We start from the raw sequence: 25,126 nt of genomic DNA on the forward strand, positions 1-25,126 counted from the left end.
ATCACATGTTGGATGTAGCTGTTGAATGACAGCAGGCTAAACAACACCACAACTGCCTGTAAGTAAATTACACCTTACCTGCTTGGACTATAATTCTACATTTCATCTTTAGTTGCTGCCAAGTCCTTTCTGTGCCTCTTGCACCTGTGCCCTCAAACACACATACAGAATATAAATAAGTGAATGACTGAAACACTCTTTTTTTTTTTACTCCAATTGATATTCACGCGCTAACTCGGTCAGCAATTTTCTGCCACGCGAGCCTAACTCTGTGGTTCAGCACTGCTTTTTTAAATATCTATATATGTGTTTATAGTCATTTTCTGTATATGTTTCTGTAAGGAAAACCAAGTATTTTGTTGTACAGTGTGTTGTGCTTATTAGAGCAGAAGTGAAATCACAACCTTGAACAATCTTGTCAATGCCCTTTAAGTGCTCCTTCAAGTGGAACGGCGGCGAAACAAGGAAACATCTGCTGCTCTCCGTTCTTCCTAATGACACGTTTGTGGGATTTGTGTGGGTATAGAACTGTGCTCGTGAAGGATGTATTCAGACAACTCTGTGATAGACTCATATCCTTGCCGCAAGACCTTAATTCAAGATTATTTTCAACTCTCTTCATTAAGTTGGACTCAAATATTGAATTTCCCTGACAACTTCCAACTCCACTGGGTAGAAGAAGAAGCATCAAAGCTTTTTTTTCCCACCCGTTGCCATGGTGAATTATGTTCTGTGTTCCATTGATAAGGGCTTTTCAGATCCCGATGCACGAGCTTCACTCTGGCTAACGTTAACTCGGAGTTGCTCGAACTAATGTTAACACCTGTTCGGCAACCAGAAACTCAGAGTGGAACAACCTGGATTTCAGGATCTGACTCACAGTTTGACAAACCTGCTTTCTGAAACGGGCCTCAGGTGACACTTTTATGCTACGTCAATAAAACTGAATTTAGGCAAACAGAAAAGAACACCAAGCCAAGAAAGGAACCCTGTGGCATCTTCCTAGCAGGATTAGCTTGTTGGACAGCCAAAACAAACAAACAAAAAATCCCAAAGGATTATTCAAGATTCAAGATTCAAGAGTACTTTATTGATCCCTTTAGGGGGTGTCCACCAGGGAAATTAGCATCTCCAAAGATCTACAAGCATCTACAAAATTTCCCACCACCATTTCACCCCATTAAACCTATTAAAGATAATAAAAATATAATAAAATAAGAAATAAAATAGAATAAATTAAAAATAGAATATGAATAGAAATATGAAACTATAAAAATGTTCCAGTTCTCCTGTTGGCCCTCCTCCCCCCCCTGTGAGGAGTTGAACAAATGAAGTTTCAAATGAAGCCATGCGGGATAAAATTCCAAGGGTGGAAATCTTAAACTTCTGGTGCTGGAAGGACTGATGAGCTGTAACACTTATAGCACCATCCCATGACAGTTAAAACAAACAAAACAAAATCTGTCAAAAGACACTTCTCTTCAAAATCCAGCTTTTTTTAAAAATAATTCTGCGAGACACGGTGACATCTCCGCCTCTGAGTTGAGTCAGTATGTCTCTGAGTCAGTAGAAAGGGACTTAGTTCACACATCTTCGCGCAAGAGCAAATTATAAGTAAGGATGACAAATTGTGTGGTTGAGTTTATGGATTCCAAAAAGCAATCCAGCCTCCCCTCCTATCACTTAGCCCCTCCACAGCAAACTGGCCGTGAGGGGCTCCGATCCCTGCAGGTCTCATTAGGCTTGAAGCGGCATTACACAAATCTTTCAGGCAAAAGTTTTCACCCCTAACAAACACGTGACACGTCCCCCAAAAAAATCTAATTGACGGCAGGTGATTTGCTCGATGAAATAAAACGTTTCTAGCTATACGTGTGTTATATTGAAAGAACAGGATGAAGTGTTGAGCGGGACCAGGCGCCAGGACCGAGGGGGGGTCAACACACACATCACACATCGCAACACACACACCTGAACACTCACATGATCGTCATGCTGCAGGTGATATGTAATTACCGGTACATAATCTTTTGTTGCTGAAGTTGGGAATCATAAATCCGGGATGGGGGAGGGGTGCAGTAAGATCCAGATGGTTCTGCATAATCGAGTGTTTTCGAGAGATGTAGGCCTGTGTTGAGGTATCTGATCAAATGAAGGTTTTTTGGTTGTTTTTTTAAGCAGCGGCCTGATTAAGGTAACTTTAAAAGCACAACCTGTTGCTGAAGAACTTGCCTAAAATGGAACTGCCACTCAAGAGCTAAATATCCCCCAGTAATGGTGTTAGGACGGACTCCGGAAGACACGCTAGGTTTAGATGTAGTAATTGCCGAAGTCAGCTCAGACGGGTCTGTTAGCGCAAAGTGGTCTAAAGGCTTCAGACATTTGTGGAGCCGACATGTTTGACAACTGCCCAACAGTCGACCGGAGAGCCTCATCGATTTCCTCTCTGATAGTTTTATCAGCGAAAAGTCTGGCTACTGTGAAAATAAACCCGTAGCTGTTCTAATTAACGTTTAAGGAAGAATAATGGGTACTTTGAGACAGCCGTTTGTCTGTGTGTAAATGATTTCTACTCTGATTGTGGTTGCACCTAATCTCCGACAGGTCACTTTAGCATGAACTAGACATCATGTTGGACAGAATTAGCTCAGATAAGAGGGAGGATGTAGAAAGATGCTACTGAGAGGTCTAAAAAAAGTAAGAGGAGTTTAAGATTTGAAAATCAGTGATATTTAAGGCTGCACCGAAACAATAAAAGATGTCGCTCTCCAAGTGCACTAAGTGTACACATTTCTGAGCCTGTAATGCATTTGAAAACAGAAAAAAAGGGGGGGAAATGGGAAAAATATTCATATTCCACTGGCTTTGATGATTAATTCTATAATGAGTTTTGTCGAAAAATGAAGCTAAGCTGAAGTAAAACTTTTATTTTATATTTATTCTTGTATTTATTCACCAATTAATGATGCTATAAAAGGAACAAAAAGACAAAACAATTATTTTTTTTTAAACTCTTAAATCCCAGAAACTTTACAAGCAATGAGTTGATTATATGAAAGTTGAATACTGACATCTAGATGTGTTTAGAATATTTCATATTTTTGCTCAACTTAAACAAACATGACTCCAAAAAGGCTGCGAAGGCTGTGGTAAGGGTGTGCGAGTGAACGAGCAACCTGGAATACAGGATTACAACAGCGGATTATAGCAATCCAAATCCCTCGTGCAACAACCCGAAAGAAAAAAAGAAAAATAAGTACATTGATTTTCATCGAGATGTCAGTCGATACGCTGTTTCACTTGCCGTATCAGAGGGTGGAGTGTCGCATTTTCTGCCGATGAGATTGAGCGGCGGTGAGAGGCTTAGTGGCAAATACAATCGAGGAGTGTAAACATACATAGGGCCACGAGAGGCCGATCAATGCCTGCAGTCTGGGATTGATTAATTACCTCAAGAAAGAGACTGAGGTGTGAGGACACCAGAGAAACCTGATCAGAACAAGATTTATCACCCAATCTCTCTATCCTTGCTCGCCATCTCGTTGTTTACTCTTCTTTGCTTCTCCCTGTTTACCCACTCGATTGCGTCATCTGAAAATATGAACGACCTCTTAACCTCCGGTAGAGGTCAAAAAGACAAATTTCACCCGCCTTAAGCCGTATCTTCGCTGCGTCGCCACCGTGGCCACCTTCTCTTTTTTTTCAGACTGTTAACGTACAGATTTTGCTTGATATCACCACCCTGCTTGGCGCGATTTAGAGCAAAGATGTAGCTGCTTCCAACCTCCGAGCCTTTTCTTCCTCCTGACACCAGCTCCAGCTTTGGCTGAAACCTCTCTGAAATACAGTGAGTTGTCAGGGGATCTCCGCGGTCACAGCGAGAATACAAATGAGCAGATACAGATGAGGCTTTACATCACTGCTGCCGCTGCTCCAGATTTAAGCTTGGCTACAAATCGTGACCGCACTTTGGCTTTTCTTAATAACGTTGGAGAAACAACCGTATCCAATGTTAATGTTGCCCTCTTGGGTCTTTTTCAGCATTTGATTGCAACCTGCTGGAAAATATTTAAGGTCATCGCGTAAAATCGCACATAATCTCGTGTCCACAAACACTTGTCGGTGGCTCTGGGCGGCCATAACGTCTGATTCTGCTCACACGAGCCTGCACACAGCCGAGAAACAGCCCACTCAGGACAGAACGGCCAAATGACATCCCTGCTGTCTGATGCATGACTGTCTGACGGTCTTCCAACATTCTCAACCCCAACTAATGATAACCTTTGACTCCCAAAAGATGTCAGGAGATGAGAAGGGGAAAAAAACCCAATTAATTTAGGGTGAAGGGGACTGGAACGTGTGAGCTCGTCATGCTGCCGGGGTGAATGGCGAGGAACTCCAGGAGAGACAAGGATGGGTGTAATTAGGATTCAAGAGGCTCATTGTCAAAGATAATTAAAGCTGACAGCCACTGTGGAGTGCAGAAGAAGAGAGCAGAAAACACCGTCAAACTACATGCTCTGATTTAACACTGCAGTCTTTGAATCGCTGTAACACACACACTTGTACTTCTATCTTTGTGAGGACACTAATAGAAATAATGCATTACCTAACCCTGACAATCCAAAACAACCCCTTAAGCCTAAGCCTAACCCTAAACCTAACCTAAAACCAAGTGTAACCTCAACCTAAAAACCGTGTATTAAAAGGCCGTTGAAGATGTTAGGACCAGTCAAAATGTCCTCAATTCCCAAAAATGTCCTCACTTTGCTAGTAGAATGAGGATTTAGGTACTCAATATGTAACAAGTACAAGAACACAAACGCAGACCCAGATGCAGATGCGGTGGCATCAATCATCCCAGATTGATCAGGAGCTGCACACAAAGCAATAAACCTGATGACAGATTAATACAGACAATAAAATCAGATATTGTATCTACATATGCAGCCTGTCAGAGCCTGAAATCACGCCGGATGTCATTATTACAGCCAACTGTCTGATCAGCTGATTATCTCCCAAATTTCTAGAAGTGGCAGCTTTAAAGTGGCTGAACGGCAGTCGCAGTGCCAATGGATAATGTTTCTCTGTGGTAAAAGAGTAAGTTGTGTCTTTAAATCGGTTATATAGCTGACAAACGCATGTTATATTTGGTTCCCAGGCAGCACAAATGGACTTTGTGACAAAAAGAATTATAAAGTCAAAATTATAAAGTGTCACGATGGCCACTTTACACACGTCCATCACAACTAGGGCTAGGTAGAGATTCGGCGCGGGAGATTTGGCATGAGAACTTTAATTGGAAGAAGTGAATCCCTGTTCTTAACCCCCTCGATTTTCAAGCCTGTCAGAGAAACTGAATTGGCTGCTGGGGAACAAAGTGGATTTTTTTTCCCTCCCCACAACTGCATCTGCAAATGTGTCTCGCCTGAAGCTTTGTTTTTGGAGATAAACTTTGAAAGAAGGCCTGCAATTTAAAATGTGGTTTATCTGCTGCAAAAGTTAAATTATAGCCTAAATCAATGTTAGGAATTACTATAGGTCATAGTAAATCTATTTTATCTACTATATAGAAATGGCAGAGACACTTAAATATTCAGTAAAGACAAAATACTATGGAGTACCTCAAGCAGCCATATCGGGACCACTGTTATTCCTTCACCTGTTTGGAGATGATTGAAAGATGATGGTGATCAAATCAAACCTTGTGTTGGATGAGTTGCCAGCTCAACAGAGCCCACATAGAGAGACAAACAACCACTCGTGCTCACACTCACACCGAAGATTAATTTGACTTCAAGCCCTGCACCACATAGGTCAAAGTGTCCTTGAGCGCTGCACCAAGACCGGAAACCGTTTACTCTTTTAATGGGCGTTCTTCCTCATTTACAACCTTAAAATCATATTGCAGAAATGAGATTAGCACCACTCTCTACAGCCCCATATCCTCACCAGTCAATCAATTTAAAAAATTCAACAATTTATGGTCAAATTTTCCAAAACTGTTCTTTTAAATAAACTAAAACTTTGAATTAGCTTTTATTTTTAAATGTTAGCTTATAAATTGTTGTGGAAAACCCAAACTGGTAGTGAGAAGATGTCTTTTGTGATTTATGATAGTTTGCACAGGGAGAGGAGAGATGAATGGAGTTTGTCCCAGGACAGAAAACAAGGTTGTGTGGAGTGGAGACACGAAGGTAAAGTCAAGAGAAAAAACGCCTGAACAAATCATACACTGGTAACCACCTAACATGAACAATGGAAAAAGGTTTAGGTGTCAACCTCATCGCTTGGGTATAAACAACAATCTGGCAATGGGCTGAAGATCTGGGTCTTTTATACAGCAGCAAGAAGAGGTTGGAAAGCAGGTGGGCGTGGTTGCCCAGGTGGGGGTGGCCAGAGTTGAGTGGCCACGCCCACACGAGAGAAGAGGGGCGGGGAAACACAGACACAAGGAGTGCTGGGAAACGTAGTTCATAACAATAACCTGTTTTATCTGTACGTTCAGTGTGGATGGTATAGCAAATATGATCTCCCAGAGATTTAAAATAAACATCCACATATTATGTTTAAGCATTAGATAGCAATAAATGTATGTTAGCTGAAACAAACCTGTAACTGCTGGAGCTTATTGATTGAGACCATCGCTTTAACTGTGTTTATTTTCAATCATAGAAAATCATCTCAGAATCATCATATAGGTTGGACTCCTCTATGGAATATTTCTGCAAGAGTTACACATTTATCCAGTTATACAGATACAGTTGTACTATTTTTTGCTGAAATAATCTACACCTCTCATTTTTACAAACAGCCCTTCAACACAATTTGAACACCCTTCAAAATGCGCATGTACACACACACACATACACAAGCACACACACACTGTAAATCCTTTTTTCATTTCAAGTGAGATATATCTGCAAAAATAAAATCTTAATTTCCAGTTTTTAATTCCGTACGGGGGTTGGGGCAGCTGTAAGGACCAAAGTGTTGGCACCACCACGACCTCCACGGCCTCAGAGGGTTAAAGGCACTTACAGTATCAGATTCAATCTAATTGGCTGAATTCATTAGTCTATCGGTTGATGAGCCGCTCCTCTTGTGAACAGAGGGGAGGAGAGGAGTTTTTATGAATACTTCTGTGTGAATTTGTGATGGAATTCTTTCACTTTGTCGAGCAGGATCTTCAGCTTGTCTGTCGGTGGCAGGATGGTCATTCTGAAAGAAGAAGAACGAAGGTTATTCAGTGACTGACCCACAGCAGCCTCGCTGACAAAGAGAAGGTCAGCGGTTGCTAGTTAATTGAAAACCAAGGATGGGATTTAAATGAAAGATGAAAATGAACAGATTTCTTGTAATAAATGATCGTCTCTGTTGGCTGACCTCGTTGACAAATATACGAATTTCACATTGCTTCGTCGTTCATTTACTGATTCCGGTAATAGTTTCCTTTGTGACTAGACGGGGAGATGAGAACAAAACCTTACTTTAGGGACTATTGTACAAGCTGTACGATAAAGTGGCTCCTCCCTCACTGTGCACGTTGACCATTCACTCGTTGGCTAATTCGGTAAGTGAGAAGCTAATCATTTCTAGTGTGGATCATTGGTATTGTGAATGTTTGTTAACGCGGTTTAGGGGTGTGAATGCAGTGAGCATCCTCTCAACACACATTTAATTAGTCACCTCGCTCCCCAAGCAGACTAACTATGGATGGATCTCCTAAGAACCCGCCGAGGGACCCCCTTCACCCACGCTGCTAACATCTCGTGCAGCCACCGAGCGCTCTCAAACACAATGGGAGGGGAGGCATTTGATCTTTTGAAAACAGAAAAAAGGGGGGACAAACACATCTGGGTCTGGCTTTCGCCTCATCCCGCTTTGTTCAGGAGCTCGTGAGGATTGGTTACCTTCCAAAAAACACGGTCCTAGATTTAACTGCATATGGAGGAACGTTATTAAGGGCTGGAATTTAAACCATGCGTGCTTCAGTCCGGCTCTCTCCTGTTGCTTAAGTGTCGGCACTGACAGCAATAGTGCTCCATCAGACCTGGGAGCACCCGGAAAGCCCGTAAAATGTTCCGTAAAATAGCTCCTGTTTATTTTTCTGCAGCACTTTAGTGACATAAGGTGTGAGAGACATTCGGAGTCATAGAAATAATCGATAAATGATGGGTGGGTAGTCGCAGACCTTGAATGGAAGGTAATGTTGTGTACCTGAAATGGTAGGTTCCATCCTTCTGACCGAAGCCACTTCCAGGTACGAGGCAGATCCCCGTCTCCTCCAGCAACCTCATACAGTAAAACATATCCGGCTGCTGGCCATTGGCCTGAAAAAGAAGAGACGTAACTCAGTTATTAAGGTGAAAAGAATTCACTTTTAAAATCCCATAGCCGCCTTCAGGGTAAAAATGCAATAGTTATGCTGCTGTGCTCTTTAAAGAAAACTGTTTTGATTCAAGGCAGGTTAAAGGACAAACATCTCCAAAGCTCCTCCAGTTACCTCATTTCAGTGCAATAATATAATGGTCAGCTTTCACAGAAATATTACTTTGGTTAAGTGGATGTCCTCTGAGCTTTTCATTGCTGTAAGGATAATTCAAAAAGTAGTTTATATAGCTGAGGATTGAAGTACAGGAACATTAAATCACTGAATAAATTAGGGTTTGGAGCCTGAAATAATATGGAGAACAAAATTCAGTGGAATGAAGTGATGATGCTGATGGCTGTTAAAGAAGGGTCGCAGTTTCTGGACAGCGTGACAGTGAGCAGAGTCGCCGGGATTGATGAGATGTTGGTAGATTAGCTTTACTGTGACCTTATCTGCCGCAAGGCTAATCAGATTCTCAGCTCGGCTCATCCGCCCTCCCCGACGTTCCGCCAGGGCGGTCAACCGCGGGACTGATTTAAAACCACAAGCTATTGGAAATCATTTGTTCCCTTCAGTGAACAGAGAGGGGGAGACACACTTAGCTGAAGCTAGTTTAACTGGTTAATCCAGGAAGGGGAACGCCATTAGGCCGATCTAAGAAACAACATTTGCTCCAGGATGTAACTAGTGGATTTGTTGGTGTATTTGTTGTATAACTCTATTTAATTCTTCACCTTTGTTGCATATAATTGGAAGGCCAAAGCTTCCGTAAGCGTGTAGAGTACTGACCGTGGCCTCTTTGACGGCCTTTTCTGGAATGCTTATGCGAGGGAAGGAGTACATGGCCCCTTGCACGGGATTGCAGCGGATGCCTTCCACGGTATTGAGAACCTGCTCTGTGAGTTTGGCCTTCTCTGCCAAGACACTCAAGGTAGCTGTGCGCTCCTATATGTGGCAGAAGAAAAGGGAACATTGTTTAATTCTTACATCCGCCTGACCACTTCCAAGCTGACCACAATTGTGGCAAGTGAAACAGTGTAAAGAACATACCCTTGAAAGGGGTTTGAGGATTTCAAAGAGCAGAATTTCATTTACACCATGCAAATATTTTAAATTCGTTAAAATAGGCTAACTGCGTAACTGAATTTCCTTTGCTTAATCACTGCACTGGGAAAAGGCATTAAAAAATTCTATATAAGCTTTCAGTTTGTATCAGAAACACATACAAGAAACTGCGCACCTTAATAAAGTTGTCATATGAGGGTTCCCCAGGCTGAGGAGGGTTGACCACCAGGTCCATCAGAGCCTGTCCTGGAACGGGGGGACACAGACGGACGGACACCAGCTTGGTCAGCTGAGCCTTCACCTCATTATCCATGTTGATGATCTCCATGTAGCCGCCACGGAAGCCACACCTGAGACAGAGAGGCGGCATCAGCACCAGCACAAAATGCTCTGTTGGCCACAAAGTGAAAGCTACTCACTCCCCCATGTAACACTTGGAGGTAGAATGGAACGAGGCCAACTCCACCGTGCTGGAGTACTCCGGGCCCATTTCAAACAAGACTTTCTTAAAGGAGTGGAACTGACAACCGTCGGCATACACGTTATCCTGGTATACCTGACGGACAAGTAAAGACAAGTGTCACAAGCCTTCCCCTGAAAGCGGGCAGATGTGATGCGCGATGCAGAGGCGGCACCTCGTCGGCCATGAGGAAAAGGCGCTCCTTGGCTGCAAATCGGATGACATCCTCAATGCACTGTCTGCTCTGGACCTGACCTGTCAACAAGGAGTGAGGCTTGAAAAGGCGATCCAACGAGCAGGTGTTTATCTGCTGCCACCTAGTGGTCGCTCTTCGCAAATGCGTGGTTACGGAACACGGAGGACTGCGAGTGTTCACGCAGAAACTAACCCAAGGATGCATTATGGGCTTTACTTTAGCTGTTACCTCCCACCATATCTTTTTAAATTACATATTACTTATTTAATTATAATTACTTATTACTTATTTAATTACTTATTTATGATCTGATCGGTAAAACTGAGAACTTGGTCGACTAACACAAACAAAGACTTGGTCGGAACTAACAAAACAAATGTTACCAGTGGGGTTTCCAGGGTTGATGATGCACAGGGCCCTGGGGTTGCAGTGCGTCCGGGCCTCGTCCACAGAGCGCTGCAGCTCGCTGATGTCCAGACTCCAGCACTTCTCTTCATTCAGGTAATAGTTGACCTGCACCGCTCCCAGTTCTGCCAGAGCAGCCGAGTAGAGCGGATACTGGGGAATGGAGATCATGACGCCTGTGCGGGTCGCGCCCTCGCCACACACAAGCAGTTTTAGCATGGTCTAGAAGGGAAGCAGACACATAATCGCACTCTTTACTTTTAATTTTAGATCCACTGAAAGGTTGTGCAAATATTTGAAATGTGTGTAGTGTCAGTTCTGATTATGATGCTAATTGTTTTTGTCTCTTCATCCAAATCCATTGGGTTTGTGGTTACGGTAAGACTGAAGGATGTAGTGGACTCTTCATCAATTCTGGTGTAAAATTTAATCTTCAGGGACGGCTCGGTTTCAGAGATAAATGACGCGATTAGTACCACAATGCCGTCGCTGGCTCCCGTGGTGAGGTAAATGTTGTCGGGGGCACAAGGCACGCCGCCATCCCTTCGCTCAATGTACCGTGCCACATCCTGACGCACAGATTCGATGCCCTGGCTGGCGCTGTAGGAGCCTGCGGGAGATTAAGGAGGAGAAAGCAGAAGGGGGAAAGGATTTTTTTTTTTTTAAAAGACGGATGTTCGTTGCGAGTTTTGACCCAAAAGTGTAAAATATAACACAGCTCATTCCAGGTCATTAGAAGGACTGTGTGTTATGGTGACGGTCTAAGAACAAGGCCATCACAATCATTCGCACCCAAACTGTTCCCTCCACAGGACTGAAGAATGCGGCGCGCTCTACTTTTAGCGTCCTCTGGGAATGTGCTGTCATTTAGCAGCTCAGGGTACGAACAGAGTGCCAGGACCTAGCAACAGAGACAAGTATGAGTGTGTGAAAGGATGTTGTGAAATATCCTGCGCAGATTAATGCAGAAAAGGGGGGGGGGGGGTACTGACATGTACTTAGTTAAAGAGGAAGAATTGTCCTCTGACACTGAGAGGGAAGTGATATATTTAGATAAAGGGTTGGGGGGGGGGGGGGGTGTAGGAGCAGACCTGTCTGAAGAACGTGATTGGCTGCTGTCCCATGGCGTGTGCGTCCCCAATGTTGGCCTTGATGACTTCAGCAAATGGCTTTTTCACTCCCTACAGAGGAAAAGAACAACACACCACCACATTTGTAAGGAAATTGAACTTCATGAGCAACAGATGGTGGCTTCACTGTCAGAAAGTGAAGAAAAATCAAGTCTACATTTAAGATTTGTAGTTACTGAATAAAGTCCACTTCGAGCGTTGGCGACATCTAGCGGGGAAAACTTTAATATATGAATATGAAAAGTGCTAAATTACAGCAGGACAAAATATCTATGCATAGGTTAATATTTAAATTTTTACTGCCATTAATTAAAAAAACAATAATTAGCAAGCTAACTATTGTTACTGTTTATACACAATCAAAAGATGACTATGTTTAATTAATCTGGACTATTGTTAATAAGACTATCCAGATATGTGTTCCTCTGCCTCATTTTCTTTCCACTTAAGGTAGGAAGGAGTATGAACAAAGAAGAGGGGCCAAGGAGAGGAATTAAGGATCCACAAATTATAGAAATGGAATGACAGATTCCTATGCATAGACAAAAAAAAACAACTGTAAAATGGAGAAACAAATAACAAGGATTGTGTAGAGGTCTAGTAGAGAAAGAAATGGATTCATTCATTTTATTTAAGGTAAAAAAAAATTGGCTAATTTAACAGTTCTTCAGGTAATTTATTGTGAAAGCCAAGTGTTCCTGTTATAGCTCAGAAGACGACAGTGTGTGTTAACTTGGGAACAAAGGTCAAACCTGGGCAAAGACCATGTCACATTGACACACCTAACCTTCTGAACCTTGTAGGTTTCATTATGACAATTAAATAAACACATGTTTAACAGCTAAGCACAATTTAATGAAGAAGAAGAATAAAGAAACCTTTGTTTTGCTCGTGACCATTTCATAAGCAGCTGAGACCACTGACAGAGGGTAAACAGCAAGTGCACGGACAGGAGTGTGCACGTGCACTTGCTGTGCACACCAGATGCTGGGATCAGCATGACACGGACGCCAGTATCGGAATACCAGGCTGACAGCCTGCAGAAACCAAAACAGCATGTTTGTTTGATTTGTCGATCCGCTTCGCCTCTAATTGGTCGCATTCGGAGGCGGCGCTGGGGCTGGACCAATACCAGTATACCAGCTGGGGCAATATCAGCCCTGGGGTCAAAAGTTCCACACACACTAACCTCTGCTCCTGAGAACCAACTGAAAAAGGTTTTCATCCTTTGTCACCCACAAAAAGAGAAGAAAGTCAGCCTCGCACACAATGTGCCAAATGGTGATGCTGGGGAAGAGAGGCTTTCACTCCTTTACGAACAATTAATGCTTAATATTAACAATAATATGTTTAAAAATCATGAAACAACATGAGCAGCTGACAGCCGACTCAGCTGAACTGAAAGTGCAGCATATATTCTACAGCCAAGACCAGTTTTAGACACCTGCATCGTTGGCCAAAGTGTGTGGAAAGAATCTAGCTGCAGTTTTCTCCTCGTAGCAACTTGGAAAAGGTCCTGGTCCACCCCAGCTAGCTACTCATTAGCACAGACAAAGACCTCTATATAATAACGGCATGCTGGGGCCAAGTTATTGCCAACTGGCTCACTTGTTCTGTCCCTGTTCTAGTAACCATTAAAAGATAACAAATGAAGCGTTGAGAAAAGGAGGAATTCATTTTAAAAGAGGCTTTTCTGGGCTGTAAATGGAGAGCAGAGATCTAATGGAGGAATTAAAAAGCTGTAGGAAACTGGAGTAGAACATCATGATGTGCCGTGAGACTTTCATTATTTGGTTCCCAGTGAGAATCTGAGTCTGACCTGTTTCCCAAAGAAATTCAACCCGTTTACAGCTGTTCTCTGAAAAGGAGGTGTTTGTAAAAGCAAACTGGAATGTGTTTATGGTGGAAAAGCACCAATTCACAGTCTAATGATGCTCAGTGGAGTGGAAGATGGGGGGACTGAATACAGAGCATCATTCCTGCGCTCTCCTGCGCACCCGGGGGACGACCGCCAACCCCACAATCATCCTGTGAAAACTGGCAAAAGTTTCTTGCTGCCAGCTGTAAAATTCAATTCTCCTAAATTTAAATATAATAAAACTAATTGTAAAAGCAACAACAGTAGATTTTTGCATGAATATGACGAACAAACCTTAAAATTACAATGTGTCATTTACCAGACGTCCTGTTATGTTTGCAGATCAATGCAAGGCTCGAAATATTTCACAATATTTCTCCCACAAAACCCTCTAAAGTCCATCAGGAGGTCTGATAAGAAACAAGAAACTTTACGTTTTGATCAGAAACGACCTTAAACTGTTGTTTTTGCAAATGATTTCTGCTTGGAAATATCCTGTATGGGATTGACAGGTCGATAGTTTTTCTTTGATAACTAGTCAGCCAGTCAGGGGGAAGGGACGGGGAGTAAAGTGTGAGGTTCAATGGCAGATAAAGGCCGGTTAAAGCAAACAAAGGCAAAAATCGATAATGCCACTGAGCCATCTGCTCAAAAAGGGTGACTCTTGTCGTCATTACCGCCCCTGCCGGATGAAATGGCCCAGCTTTTCACCTGTGCAGGAACCTGAACTCATCCATTTCCAGGAAAAAGGACATTTCTTTCACACCAGACTGCACACGGTACACTGACAGCTGATGGCCACCTCGCTGAAGAGTGTAAAAGTAAAGAGAGAGAGGCCCCAAAAACTGGCAAGCAAAGCTGTGACTGTTTAGGACTGTAGCTGGAAGGCACATTTACTAGCTACCAGCCGACCACTACAGTCACAAAACATAGATTCTGTTTTAATGGACTTTTACAACACTGTCAGAATTGTGTGCATCATCTAAAACAATTTAGAAAAAACCTTTATGAAACAAAGACCAAGTATCGATGTCAGCAACTATGCTCAGTTTGTGGACTTTGATAAAAGGGTGTGTATGCAAAATCCGTTGGGTTAGACAGTCACAGAAAACATGGGTTGGAAAAGGAAGAAAAAAATGCTGAGATCACTTCATGAAAGACACTTTTCTCACACTCAGCCGAACCGCAGAGGCAGAAGAGACATAAAGAAATTCTTCATTCATTCCCATTCTTCATGGGAATCTTACAGGAGTTCCAAACAATTTTAAAAAGTGGACCAAGGCTACAATACAGCAATAAAAAATTCTAAAATGGAGGCCTGTGATATAATAGTATTGTAATCTGATTGTGAGTTGAAAGGTATTTATGAGATAGGTACCTGAGAGAGCTCCCGCTCCAGCTCCACAGCCCGCTGCACGATAGGCCCCCGCACGGCGTACTCCACCTTCTTCACCGTGGGGTTCATGGTGTCTATGGTCAGCACCTTGGCCCTGGACGAGACTCCATTCTCGGTCATTTTCTCTCTGGGAAGCCCACGCCTGGTCTCACTCACGGAGGATATGGTTCTGGAGGACACAGGAGAGGAGTTCAGTGCGCGGCCCCGCGGACCATCACCGGCCCGCTTCGGTGCGCCGCTGACGGCGAACAGCTCGGTTCGCCCGCGACCTAAAAAGCTGAGGTTTCTGGGTGAGAGAAGCTGCATCCGTGAAGCTGCCATGGTGCAGCCCTTTTATTCCCGATAAGCCGAGGCACTTTTTTTGGAGCGTCTGCGGTGCGCAGCGACACGTCTCGCTCCACACCAAAGGAGTGAAACTGAAGTTGTGCACGTAAACGCACCACGCTCCTAAAAATACACCGCCTATGAGTGGACAGAGGTTTGGACTCGCCGGGAAAGGGGACACAGAATTCTCCACAAAAGCACCGATTGTGCAGAACAAGACCCACTCGTTTAAACCTCAGCCTGACATTTGGGGTGCTCTTTTCCCCGTAGTCGTGGCAACACTTTAACCATCCCACCCCTTTGTGTGACTTCACACCGACCGTTATCCCACCCCCGCTGTCCCGTTATCCCTATACGCACCGTCAGGGTGTCACTCAGGCTCGGTTCTTGGGTTACTGAGCAGAATCAGCTCGGTGTGGCTGACGTGGCTCACTGCGATCTATCCAGAGCACCGAGCGCAGGGTCCAACTTTGTCCGGGCTTCACCGCAGCACCTTTTGTTCCAGCTGCTCCATGTGGTTGGGGAGGAGACTTTTTCATTCTATGGGGATCTAAATGCTTCTTTTGATTGCTCCTCCTATCTGGACACGGCTCTCACCTCAGATGGCTCAATGGTAGTAGACAGAAGTTGCAAAATTAGAAGGGGAAAAAACTGCAGGCACATTAGTTTCAACGCAAAAAAATAAATAAAATCAGTGATTTTCACAGTTGTGATAACTTTAAACCCATTTAATGGTCCATTTAGCCTTTCTTTGCTTTTATGTCCAGGCTATTCTGCCTCCAGTTCACAGTGTTTGTCACCTCTAAATCACACAAGCCTGCGAGTGAATTGTGCCACGTATAGAGTTTCCTGGATGGGGAAATGAAACCGGTGTTTGCAGCAAATGCAGTTTCTTTTACTGCTAACCGGAGCCGGTAAACAACCATGAACCAGTATCACAGTCATCCACATAGAAGTTACAATTACCAGTCTCAAATGAGAATAAATCACATTGGATTACAGCTGGGGAGGGAGAAAACGGCACATCTGAAATGGATGATTGCAGATTAACATTTTCCTTGCTGGTAAACATAGGAAATATATATATTTATGCAACAGTAATTATCCATTAATGAATTAATGATGTCCAGTGCAATTGGCAGAAATAAAGTATCATGTTAGACCCAGCAGATCTATTCATTTGAAATGACAAAACAGCATATTTCAAGCCTCTAAAATGGTCAGCGAACATTTAAAACAAGCCGCCCATCCATATTACAGGGGGGGAAATATGTATCTTGTACCAATAATTAAGAGAAAGTAAAGTTTGGTTAAAAGCCAGTGGCTGAAACGATATCAGAGAGAGTCTGCGAGGCCAGCGTCTGCAATGCAAAGGTGGGCACTGACAGCGGGGTGAGCAGGAACAGCTGGTGCTGCGGTGTCTGGAGTCCAAAGCTTTTGCACTCTTCTGTCACTAGGTAACACTGCAGTGGATTGTGGGAGAAACTCAGGACAAAGTCTTCAGCGTTGCTCCTCGGATCCTTGTCCTCTGGGACGACACAGAGCGTGTCCTCCTGGGGGAAGTAGCGTGTCACGCTGAAGCTGTAGAAGAGCTTCAGCAGCTCCCAGCAGCGCTGCCTGGACGGCAGCGGGGGGTCACTCGTCTGGAGATTAGGCTGCACGCAGGTGACGCACCGCCGTGTTTCACGGTTGATGAGAAGTACCGCCATCACATCAGGGCGCGGAGATACAGATGCTGGCAAGCAATGCTGTCCGACAGCCAGGCAGGCCCTCAGAGTCTCCATCAGCGGCGCCCAAAAAGGAACCACCAGTCTGGTCTCGGCCCTGTGCAGAGAAGGAGTTGGGCCGCACAGGATGCACACATCTGCCCCCGGGAGCAGCTGGAAGCGGAGCAGCCGGTGGGCCACATTGGGGCTGCCTCTGGGAAGGAAAACTGGATAATCGCAAGAACTTGTTCCAGAGCCCGCCAGAGAGCGTACCAGAGCGGAGAGCAGCACAACTTCCTGCGGCGCCAGACGCCACCACTTCTCCGTCGCAGCCGCTATGCGTCCGCGCACAATGAGGCAGCCAAATTCGCTGTCGGCTGACTTAGCAAATCCGTCTACGGCCTCTTGAAGCAGACCGGGGTCAGGGGGCAGCAGGGAATCAGCGCAGTGTGTCAAGTTACCGAAAACTCCCTCTTGCCCGTCTTCAAGCAGCTGGTCGATGAGGCTGAAGCAGGACCGCAGGTCCTTCTTCAGTCTCTCCACATTCCTGACATTGCCCAGCTCATCCTGTCCCAACACCAGCACCATGCAGTTCCACACGTTCTCCAGGAGGCGCTGCAAAAAGACTTGCTCCGCTCTGCTGCTGCTACCTGCACCACCATGGCCACCTCGGCACACTGCGATGAGCATCACACTGTCCTGGAAAACCCTCCAGACAACCTTACCACCACCTTCTGTCGAAGAGGACGACACCACTACGCCCTGACTGCCCCCGAACATGTGAACACCATTCAGCGAGCCAATGACAGAGAAAGGCAACTGTCTGTTGGCTCCTCTGGTGAAGAGAGGAACGCCGCTGCTGGCTGTGAGGCAGATGAGCTGCGGTGTTCCATCCTGGGCCATCGTCGTGTGGACAAACTAGCTCAGTTCTGCGAGCATCCAGCGCTCATCGCCTTTATTCGACCAGATGTGCAACGCTGCTTACGCTAACAGGTTTCGTGGCTTCACATCCGAGTAAATACAGCTGTCAGCAGCGCATTAGCCTTTAACATAGTTTAATCATCGGAAGCGAAATGGTTCAACAGAACATAAACAGCATTGTTCACTTATCCAACATTCATTCGTGGCTAAGTACATCCCAACAACGTATGTGGCATTTAACGTGCTAGGTTAACAAAGTAGGCTACCCTCGTTTCCACAGTAACGCTTTCCCATAATTCATCTGTGAAGCTGCGCTGTGATTCAGCTGATCGGGAATCAGTTCGCTTTTACGACCCTCATCGCAACAGATGGTGAAGCTAATCGTCATCGCTGACCTGGGATCAGTTCCGAGCTCACGAAACAACCGCGTGATGAGACTACCCCATCTCGCGAGATTTAAATAAACCAAAGCGGAAACACGTCGACTTTTTTTCAGTAAAAATATGGGGAAACCCCATAAAGACCAGCTGCGCACAATTTACTATATGATTTTAATGATTTAAATTAAAAAGATATGTCAAACAAATACTCTGCATTGATTTTGATGCGTGTGGTAAAATGCAGCAAGATGGATCATGATGGTCAAAAAAGACTCGTAAACAATATAGTTACATTAGCAGTAGCTAAAAAAATGATAAAATTATATATTTTGATTGACTTAATGGAGTTAAAGGTGGCCAGTAATGATAGCTAGTGGTCCTCTATACTGTAGACAGATCTCCTGTTGCACTTGTTTGGACTTTAGTTAAGCAGGTAAAAATAAATGTACTGTGATTTTAAGCCATTTGTGATCTTCCTACACAAAAGAACATCTACATTATATTTATTTTAACCCATACTGGTTTCCAACAATCAATGTTAGATAGTTGAAATGTCTACTTTATTCCTTATTAGCTCAATATCTTATGGGGGAAAAAAAACAATGAAACTGTCAATGAAATTTTAGATAGTTAACATTTTTTATTAATTAAATACAAAAAAGTCCAGAACAATGATGACTAAATATAACATTAGAAAAGGCACATTTTTTTTAGTTGAAAAACATACTGTGCCATAAAAAATAAACTGGTCTTTTCCCAACTGCGGCTGAAAATAGATGGTTCGTGATATGATTCCAATGTTTTCTAACACTCGAGATCCCGTGGCAGTATAATGGCTTGGCATGAGAAGCAGTGTTGAGGTCAACTTTTCCCTGTAGCATCAACATGAAGGCCTGCACGAACAGCACACACAAGGATTCAGAATTCATTCGGAGACATTCGAGTCTGTGATACAGCCATCCAAGGTCAATACTGGCGATGATGGAAAATAAGCATTTTTATTATAAACAGAGATTATCAAGCAAAGGGAAGTTTTTTTAATAGAAATACGAGCACAGAAGGGGTGGGTGGAATTCTAAGTTACAGCTACATTAACAGACTTTTTACTCACTCTTTTTTAATCAGTGAGTAGACTGTGAGTGCGTGTCTGAAAGTGTTACTCGTTAGTAAAACTGACCAGGAGACACAGTGGTTTCATAAGAAGGAGCAGACTTTTTGCGGCCTGAAAGGGTTGGTGCTGGAGGAGACACCGGTGAGTAGAGGGTCCTGCAGGGCGTTCTGCATGCAAAACTGTTGAAGGTCTGCTGCTGCCTGGGAGACCTGTTGAGCAAAAAGTTTCCACACAAGGTTACTACAGCAGTCACTTGTTCTCGCGTCTGTTGTTAAGGGACTCGAACTGGTTTTCACTTCCGTTTTGAGTTCAACTCTACAGCTTATAATGGTACCGATCCTGCCTCCCTGGGGACAGCTGTTCCAAAATATTCACCATAAAATTTACACCTTTCTAATTGAGCCTTCTTGTCACACTTAGAATTAATACGATTCCGTCCAGCTCGACAGTGTTTCAAGTGTATTTATATACACTTCCCCTTCTATACCAAACAACGCCCTATCGCACTTGTTAGCGGTGCTAGCGTCTGTGCTAGCTAGCCTCGTTAGCAGCCCGCGCTAACGGTTACGAATCCCTAAAAAGCATATAACAAAAGCCGCACGGATTACCTTCACCCGGTTTATGCTCGCCTCAAACCGCAGCTGCTGCACGACCTTCTTCATGACTACGATATTAGAAGAACCCGACATTTTGGATGTTTTCTTTTTTGAGGAAAAATGCACGCCGAAGATAGGGTGGGTATCGGGCTTCTGGGCTGGACGCTCGCTCGAGACAAAAGCAAAGATGATGACTTCCGGATTCCGGTCGTTCACTTCACACCTCTGCACGGTAGAGGGCGCAATAACGGAGACAAAAACTTTAATTAAAAATTCCTTTATTGCGCACAAGTTCGACAATCAACAGAATATGTAAACATTCACATGTAGTGTAAACTAAAACTTCAACTTGGACAGATCTACCACTCGCACCCACAATAGATTTAGACACCAGATTTAAACCTTTCTTGGAATATAGCTCCCCATTTGAGAGTGCCCGTTAATTCATATAGACATTATCAAAGACCATAAAGTGCTTCCTCGATTGATCGGATTTAGCTTAACGAAATGTGCAATTTTCAGCGTGTAAGTCTTTAGTGCTCATCAGTAATGATTGAATTGAGTCATGAGTGTCAGCTCACCCCCTGTGAAATCACACACACACCCACACACACACACACACACACAGAAAGACTTTAAGCGAGTCTGTTCTCATCTTCATCCAAGGAGAAGTTACTCAAGTCCTCACATCGAAGTCTATTTTTGGAGCTGAAACGAGCGTCTCCACCTTCGCTGATGCAGGAATCTTGCCAGCAGCCTCGATTCGTGTGCCTGGAAGAACTGAAATTAAAAAGAAACACTTGGCAATAAAGTGGTTCTAAAAACTCATAGCTGGGTCTGATACTGTCTTGTCAAGACCATCATTTCAGGGTCAAGTTGCATAACTCAAAACAAGAAAACCAATACTACAAGGTCTTTGCTAAAATCCCGACGCTCATACCTCCCGTCTGGCATCAGCCGGAGTGTTCGGTAAAGTTCGGCCGTGGATGGAACAGTCGTACACTGAGTTGGTTTAGGAGTGGAGAAAGTAGCATAGCTTGAAGACGTGGCCAGCTGAGCGTTTGTAGAAGACATTCTCCTCTCTGGCTCACTTCCTGAAACACAGCGGATCATAAATCAGGATGGTTTTGGAAGTTCAAGGGCGCCGCCTGCCCATCTTAAAGACAGGAACCCTCCGCTGGTCACACATACGTGACATGTGTGTGCAGACTTACTAATTGATAAGGCACTTTGTCCGTCAGACGAAGAACATCTTCTGCGGTCAGTAAACGGAGTCATGTTCAGAAACTGATTCTTCAGCCAAGTATCTCGGTCCTCCTGGAAGGCCTTTTTCTGAGGAAAATGGGGGAAAAAAAACAAAAACTTCAAGGCACTTGTGTTCAATAAGAAGTGCACAGAACAGAAAAGATGGCGTACTTCTCTCCCCAGGCGGATGGCAGCCTCCGTGAAGTTCTTTCTCTCCCTCGCAAAGTTTCTCTTCTGCTCCTCGAAAAGCCTCCACTCCTCTTTGAGTCGCTCCTTCTCCTCCAGCGTGTAGCAGTCGTTAAGGAATGCTGCCGTCTCGTCGTCAAGGGACGAGTTCAGTTGTTGCTAGGCGGAATCAATGTAAACAGATGCTGGAGTTAGAACCGGGGCACATTCATCCACCCATTTATCCCTGGTTCACTCCCCACAACCAGACCTGCAGGAGCTGCTGCTGTGCCTGAATGAACTCTTTGCACTGCTGTACTTCACGCCTCATCTCTTCCATCTCGTCCTCGTGCGTCTCCCTTGGTATCACGTCTTTACCGGCCTGCAGCTGGTTCTGAACCTGCGATGCTGGTCAAACAAACACAGGCGTTAATCATCTCTCTCCTGGTGTCTGAAGGCACCGGGTAGTGCCACGCGTACCTTGGCTGTCCAACTTCTCCACATGGTTTCTCAGTTTCCTCCACTGCTGCCGGATGCTGTTCGTGAGCTGCTCGCGAGCGTGCTCACAGGACTGGTCCAGAGTGTCTCTGCAACAATCGCCTGCTTCCTCCTCTCTGTCTAAATCGACCTATGCGATGATTCCACGCTTTAAGTCCATCCAAACCTCGAATGCACATATTTAAATTCATTTTAATCCCATTATAAAAATGAGTAAACACCTGCTCCTGGCTGTCATCAGCACAGGCTCCTCTGTTAGAGGCCTGGCGCGGACTCAGGATGTGGATCATGTCCTTCTTCATCTGCTGGAGGACTTTCTTCAGCTCGGAATTCTCCAGCATCAAAGACCTCTGACTTGCTTCATAGTCACTGAGCAAGGACTTGTACATCTCACCTTCATGGCTGAGGAGAGCAATATACACACCCTCTGTTGAGAGCACGGTTTCCAAACCCATTGACAAATAGAAAAACGGCTCTCTGCTACCTGGCTGTGACTTTTGCAGTTTTCCAGTGGCTTCGTTTTCCATCTGCACGCCCCAAACTGTTCAGTACATCAATAGCTACATGAAGGAAAAGAAGAAAACATTTAAAATCTTCAATGCTGAAATTGTCTCATGGGAACAGTGTGCATTTGTCTATATTTACCTAGTTTCTTATCCTTTCTGTCGATCAGTAACTGGCTCAGCCGTTCCTTGAGCTTTGCAGCTTCTCTTTCTTTTCTTTTGGCATCATGACTGTACTGAGTGGCCCGACTAGTGATGATGTTCTGGAGCTTCTGGACCTGTCAAAGAAGATTGAATCATGGCCAATTCTCCATACAATGAAACCCCTTCAAATAATACATTTGTAGAAGATCAAAGCGTACCTCGTCTTTTTCTGTTTTTAAGCAGCTTTGCAAAGTCTTGATTTTGAGTTGTAGCTGTCTCTCTGTCTCATGTAGGCCAAATTTCTCTCTTATAGACAGTTCCAGCTGATCCTGGATGGATGTAAAAAATAAAAAGATGGAGCTCTCAATAAAACTACAAGGCTAAATAATGTATCTTCTGTGAAAATGTCTGCTTGTTTTATTTGCACCTTTTTCTTAGTGGATATAAATAACCTTGACGTCTTCCCTGCTATATTTAGATATCAAGGATATTTTAACATTGCAAGCATTGTGAGAGTTGTTATTCAAAATTTCTGTAAATTTTTTTCCCTCTCCATTCTTTCCATTTTTCTAGGAATAAAAAATAAGACTCATAATGTCGATTTGTCGCCATCTAGCGGTAAGTGATTGATCACTGACCTTTAAAGTTCTACTTTAGTTATACTGTAGGTGTGCTTGTAGTTGCTCATTTCTAGATGAACTCATACGTGCCTTCAGTCTGGAATTGTTTGTCTGCATATGTTCCAAGGAGCTGGATTTCTTCAGATGTTCCTTCTCGAGCTCCTCTAAAGTGCTCATGCTCCGTCGGTGAATCTGGACCATCTCGTACATGGCATTCAGAGCCAACACCGTGTTCAGGCTGGGTCTCCCAGCTGAGGTGGCCCCGATACACGGAGAGGACAGGCCCAGCGAGGAGAGCTCCTGCAAAGGAAAGGACACAGAGGATGACCTATAAAGAATTAAACCAGTTGCAGGAATAATTTAATGCTTTTCATCAAGCATATTCGGACATTTGCACCCAATCAAATTAAATATCAAACTTTCTTACCTGATTGATATATGAGATGCATTGTGGAATATTATCCTCTGTACAGAAGGCACTAATGACACTGTAGGAGTTCTTGGTCAGGGGCAAACACGGGTACATTAAGGAGACATTGTTCGGTCTCGTGGGAGACATTGTGAGATGTGATATGCTGGAAATCTCACTGTGTTCTGAAACAGTTAAAAGAGGGAGAAATGTAGGCATAAAAGATCTTTTGTAGGCTGCCTTTGAGAGGCTTGAAATAGACCGCTGCTCTTAAATGAGAACAAGAAAATAGGTCACCTCTGCTAAAATAGGCATAGCTGTTGAGCCTTTCCAATATTAAAATACTTAATCCTACATTAGTGCAGACATTTACCCGTCGATGCCACCATTGGCACACTTGTCCACCACTCTCCCATATCACCAACGCATCAGGGCACGAGGGTGTGAGATCATGAGCTGCCAACCCCGGAGGTGGATTAGCCGTCGGCCTCCAACTGGAACTCGTGCCTACAAGGAAGCATCACACCATGAGTGGGAGCGGCAGAAGATAATCTGGGTTGTGATTTCACCCACATCGGATTAAAAATCTAATGTGGCTGCAGGGGATCCAGACTGGGGTTTAAATGGACCCCCTTACCGGATAGTGGCAGATCTCACCAAAATACCCAAAGATGGAGACACCCAAAAGGCTTCACCTCATGGAGGCAACTGGTACAATGAGTAATCTTTACTTTTGTGCCTGCGGGACAATTTGATCCTGACAATTCTGTCAAAACAAGCTGAGCCAGATGCCACTCCCACGTTTTTTTACAAGACACTGAAATGTTCTTGTTCTGTCTAGAGAATTATGTTGACACCAAAAGTGGAATTAGTACACACCAAAAACATTGTGCATGACTAAATTCGACCCAACATTAATCTCTAATGTACCGTATTAACAACAGCAGGACAAATTGACTACATTTATCTCCAGACACGTAACGAGAAAGGTCAGGCGTGTTTGGCTTCAATAATCTTATCTAATGCTGCACCCAGAATTGGTAGAACTGAGCTATGTGTACATTTCAAAAGTAGGTGGTGCAGTTAGCTAAGCTTAGCTGGGCGACACAATAGTTTAGCCAAGGTTGTAGTTTAATGTCGCTACAAGTTATAAGTGAATCATCATCAAGAATTCGTTGAGATCCTTCAGGAGCTGATGCTGTCAGCTTTATGGCCACGTCGATATTTCACGACTTGGTCACTATAAAGTCGGATTGGAGTTGACAGACGTTTGTAGTTGGATGTGTTTCCTACCTCGGACAGTATTAAACTACAATAAACACGCTTACCGGTACAGCGTCAAAGAGCAACTTCAGCAGGACAGATGAAGTTCGGCGATAAAACCACAACGAGCAAACTCCTGCTTTCATGCAAAACACAGCAGATATATCGACTTTAAACCTCGTTCCAATGGCAGTAAAGGAGTAGCGACACCGAGCAGATACAGGCAGCAACGCCAGGAAAGCAGGTGGCAGGAGCCGCAGCATTAGATTGTTTTTTATATTTCCACCTCTGCGTCTCTCGTGATGTGGAAACAACCTTCACTGTGATTGGACAAAGAGAACATCACTGGTGAGTATC

At 44.1% G+C, this 25,126-nt stretch overlaps 4 protein-coding genes across 6 annotated transcripts; all 4 read right to left on the reverse strand.

Moving 5' to 3' along the window:
• Positions 1 to 6,643: 6,643 nt before the first annotated feature.
• Positions 6,644 to 15,738, reverse strand: gpt (glutamic--pyruvic transaminase). Of its 2 annotated transcripts, XM_011616173.2 has the most exons (12): positions 15,569 to 15,738; positions 14,867 to 15,053; positions 11,592 to 11,681; positions 11,293 to 11,401; positions 10,977 to 11,110; positions 10,479 to 10,722; positions 10,075 to 10,154; positions 9,859 to 9,995; positions 9,615 to 9,789; positions 9,164 to 9,319; positions 8,221 to 8,333; positions 6,644 to 7,221 (listed from the first exon to the last, which is right to left on the reverse strand). In XM_011616173.2, the coding sequence occupies exons 2-12, from the start codon at positions 15,002 to 15,004 to the stop codon at positions 7,131 to 7,133; spliced, it is 1,467 nt and encodes a 488-aa protein (XP_011614475.1). In that variant the 5' UTR covers positions 15,005 to 15,053; positions 15,569 to 15,738; the 3' UTR covers positions 6,644 to 7,130. The 2 variants fall into 2 exon arrangements, with proteins under 2 accessions (XP_011614475.1, XP_003975367.1); XM_003975318.3 differs by lacking the exon at positions 15,569 to 15,738 and having other exon boundaries at positions 14,867 to 15,467.
• A 183-nt stretch (positions 15,739 to 15,921) lies between these two features.
• On the reverse strand, positions 15,922 to 18,123 carry fuz (fuzzy planar cell polarity protein). The gene has a single exon (XM_003975362.3). The coding sequence runs from the start codon at positions 17,815 to 17,817 to the stop codon at positions 16,519 to 16,521; it is 1,299 nt and encodes a 432-aa protein (XP_003975411.1). The 5' UTR covers positions 17,818 to 18,123; the 3' UTR covers positions 15,922 to 16,518.
• A 707-nt stretch (positions 18,124 to 18,830) lies between these two features.
• On the reverse strand, positions 18,831 to 20,122 carry gng5 (guanine nucleotide binding protein (G protein), gamma 5). Its single transcript, XM_029830657.1, has 3 exons — positions 19,935 to 20,122; positions 19,393 to 19,535; positions 18,831 to 19,108 (listed from the first exon to the last, which is right to left on the reverse strand). The coding sequence occupies exons 1-2, from the start codon at positions 20,013 to 20,015 to the stop codon at positions 19,410 to 19,412; spliced, it is 207 nt and encodes a 68-aa protein (XP_029686517.1). The 5' UTR covers positions 20,016 to 20,122; the 3' UTR covers positions 18,831 to 19,108; positions 19,393 to 19,409.
• A 61-nt stretch (positions 20,123 to 20,183) lies between these two features.
• Positions 20,184 to 25,066, reverse strand: ssx2ipa (synovial sarcoma, X breakpoint 2 interacting protein a). Of its 2 annotated transcripts, none has more exons than XM_011616172.2 (14): positions 24,835 to 25,066; positions 23,880 to 24,013; positions 23,525 to 23,691; positions 23,188 to 23,397; positions 22,696 to 22,806; positions 22,476 to 22,611; positions 22,315 to 22,390; positions 22,052 to 22,232; positions 21,813 to 21,960; positions 21,604 to 21,740; positions 21,339 to 21,512; positions 21,137 to 21,254; positions 20,863 to 21,016; positions 20,184 to 20,693 (listed from the first exon to the last, which is right to left on the reverse strand). In XM_011616172.2, the coding sequence occupies exons 2-14, from the start codon at positions 23,920 to 23,922 to the stop codon at positions 20,558 to 20,560; spliced, it is 1,791 nt and encodes a 596-aa protein (XP_011614474.2). In that variant the 5' UTR covers positions 23,923 to 24,013; positions 24,835 to 25,066; the 3' UTR covers positions 20,184 to 20,557. The 2 variants fall into 2 exon arrangements, with proteins under 2 accessions (XP_011614474.2, XP_003975409.2); XM_003975360.3 differs by having other exon boundaries at positions 20,184 to 20,702; positions 24,835 to 25,065.
• Positions 25,067 to 25,126: the final 60 nt, after the last annotated feature.

The sequence above is a fragment of the Takifugu rubripes genome, chromosome 22 (genome assembly GCF_901000725.2).
Source record: "Takifugu rubripes chromosome 22, fTakRub1.2, whole genome shotgun sequence".
NCBI lineage: Eukaryota > Metazoa > Chordata > Actinopteri > Tetraodontiformes > Tetraodontidae > Takifugu > Takifugu rubripes.

What these genes read in the sequence shown, in the direction of transcription:
- gpt (XM_003975318.3), bottom strand. Translation starts at nt 15,205, where the DNA reads ATGGCAGCTTCACGGATGCAGCTTCTCTCACCCAGAAACCTCAGCTTT. An exon ending in TGGAGCGGGAGCTCTCTCAG is followed by an intron (nt 11,682 to 14,866) that starts GTACCTATCTCA and finishes TTTCCTCTGTAG; the next exon opens with GGAGTGAAAAAGCCATTTGC. An exon ending in GAGCCAGCGACGGCATTGTG is followed by an intron (nt 10,723 to 10,976) that starts GTACTAATCGCG and finishes CTTCCCTTCTAG; the next exon opens with ACCATGCTAAAACTGCTTGT.
- fuz (XM_003975362.3), bottom strand. Translation starts at nt 17,817, where the DNA reads ATGGCCCAGGATGGAACACCGCAGCTCATCTGCCTCACAGCCAGCAGC.
- gng5 (XM_029830657.1), bottom strand. Translation starts at nt 20,015, where the DNA reads ATGTCGGGTTCTTCTAATATCGTAGTCATGAAGAAGGTCGTGCAGCAG. An exon ending in CGAGCATAAACCGGGTGAAG is followed by an intron (nt 19,536 to 19,934) that starts GTAATCCGTGCG and finishes TTTGCTCAACAG; the next exon opens with GTCTCCCAGGCAGCAGCAGA.
- ssx2ipa (XM_003975360.3), bottom strand. Translation starts at nt 23,922, where the DNA reads ATGGGAGAGTGGTGGACAAGTGTGCCAATGGTGGCATCGACGG. An exon ending in GCCAATGGTGGCATCGACGG is followed by an intron (nt 23,692 to 23,879) that starts GTAAATGTCTGC and finishes TAACTGTTTCAG; the next exon opens with AACACAGTGAGATTTCCAGC. An exon ending in CAGAAAGGATAAGAAACTAG is followed by an intron (nt 22,391 to 22,475) that starts GTAAATATAGAC and finishes TCCTTCATGTAG; the next exon opens with CTATTGATGTACTGAACAGT.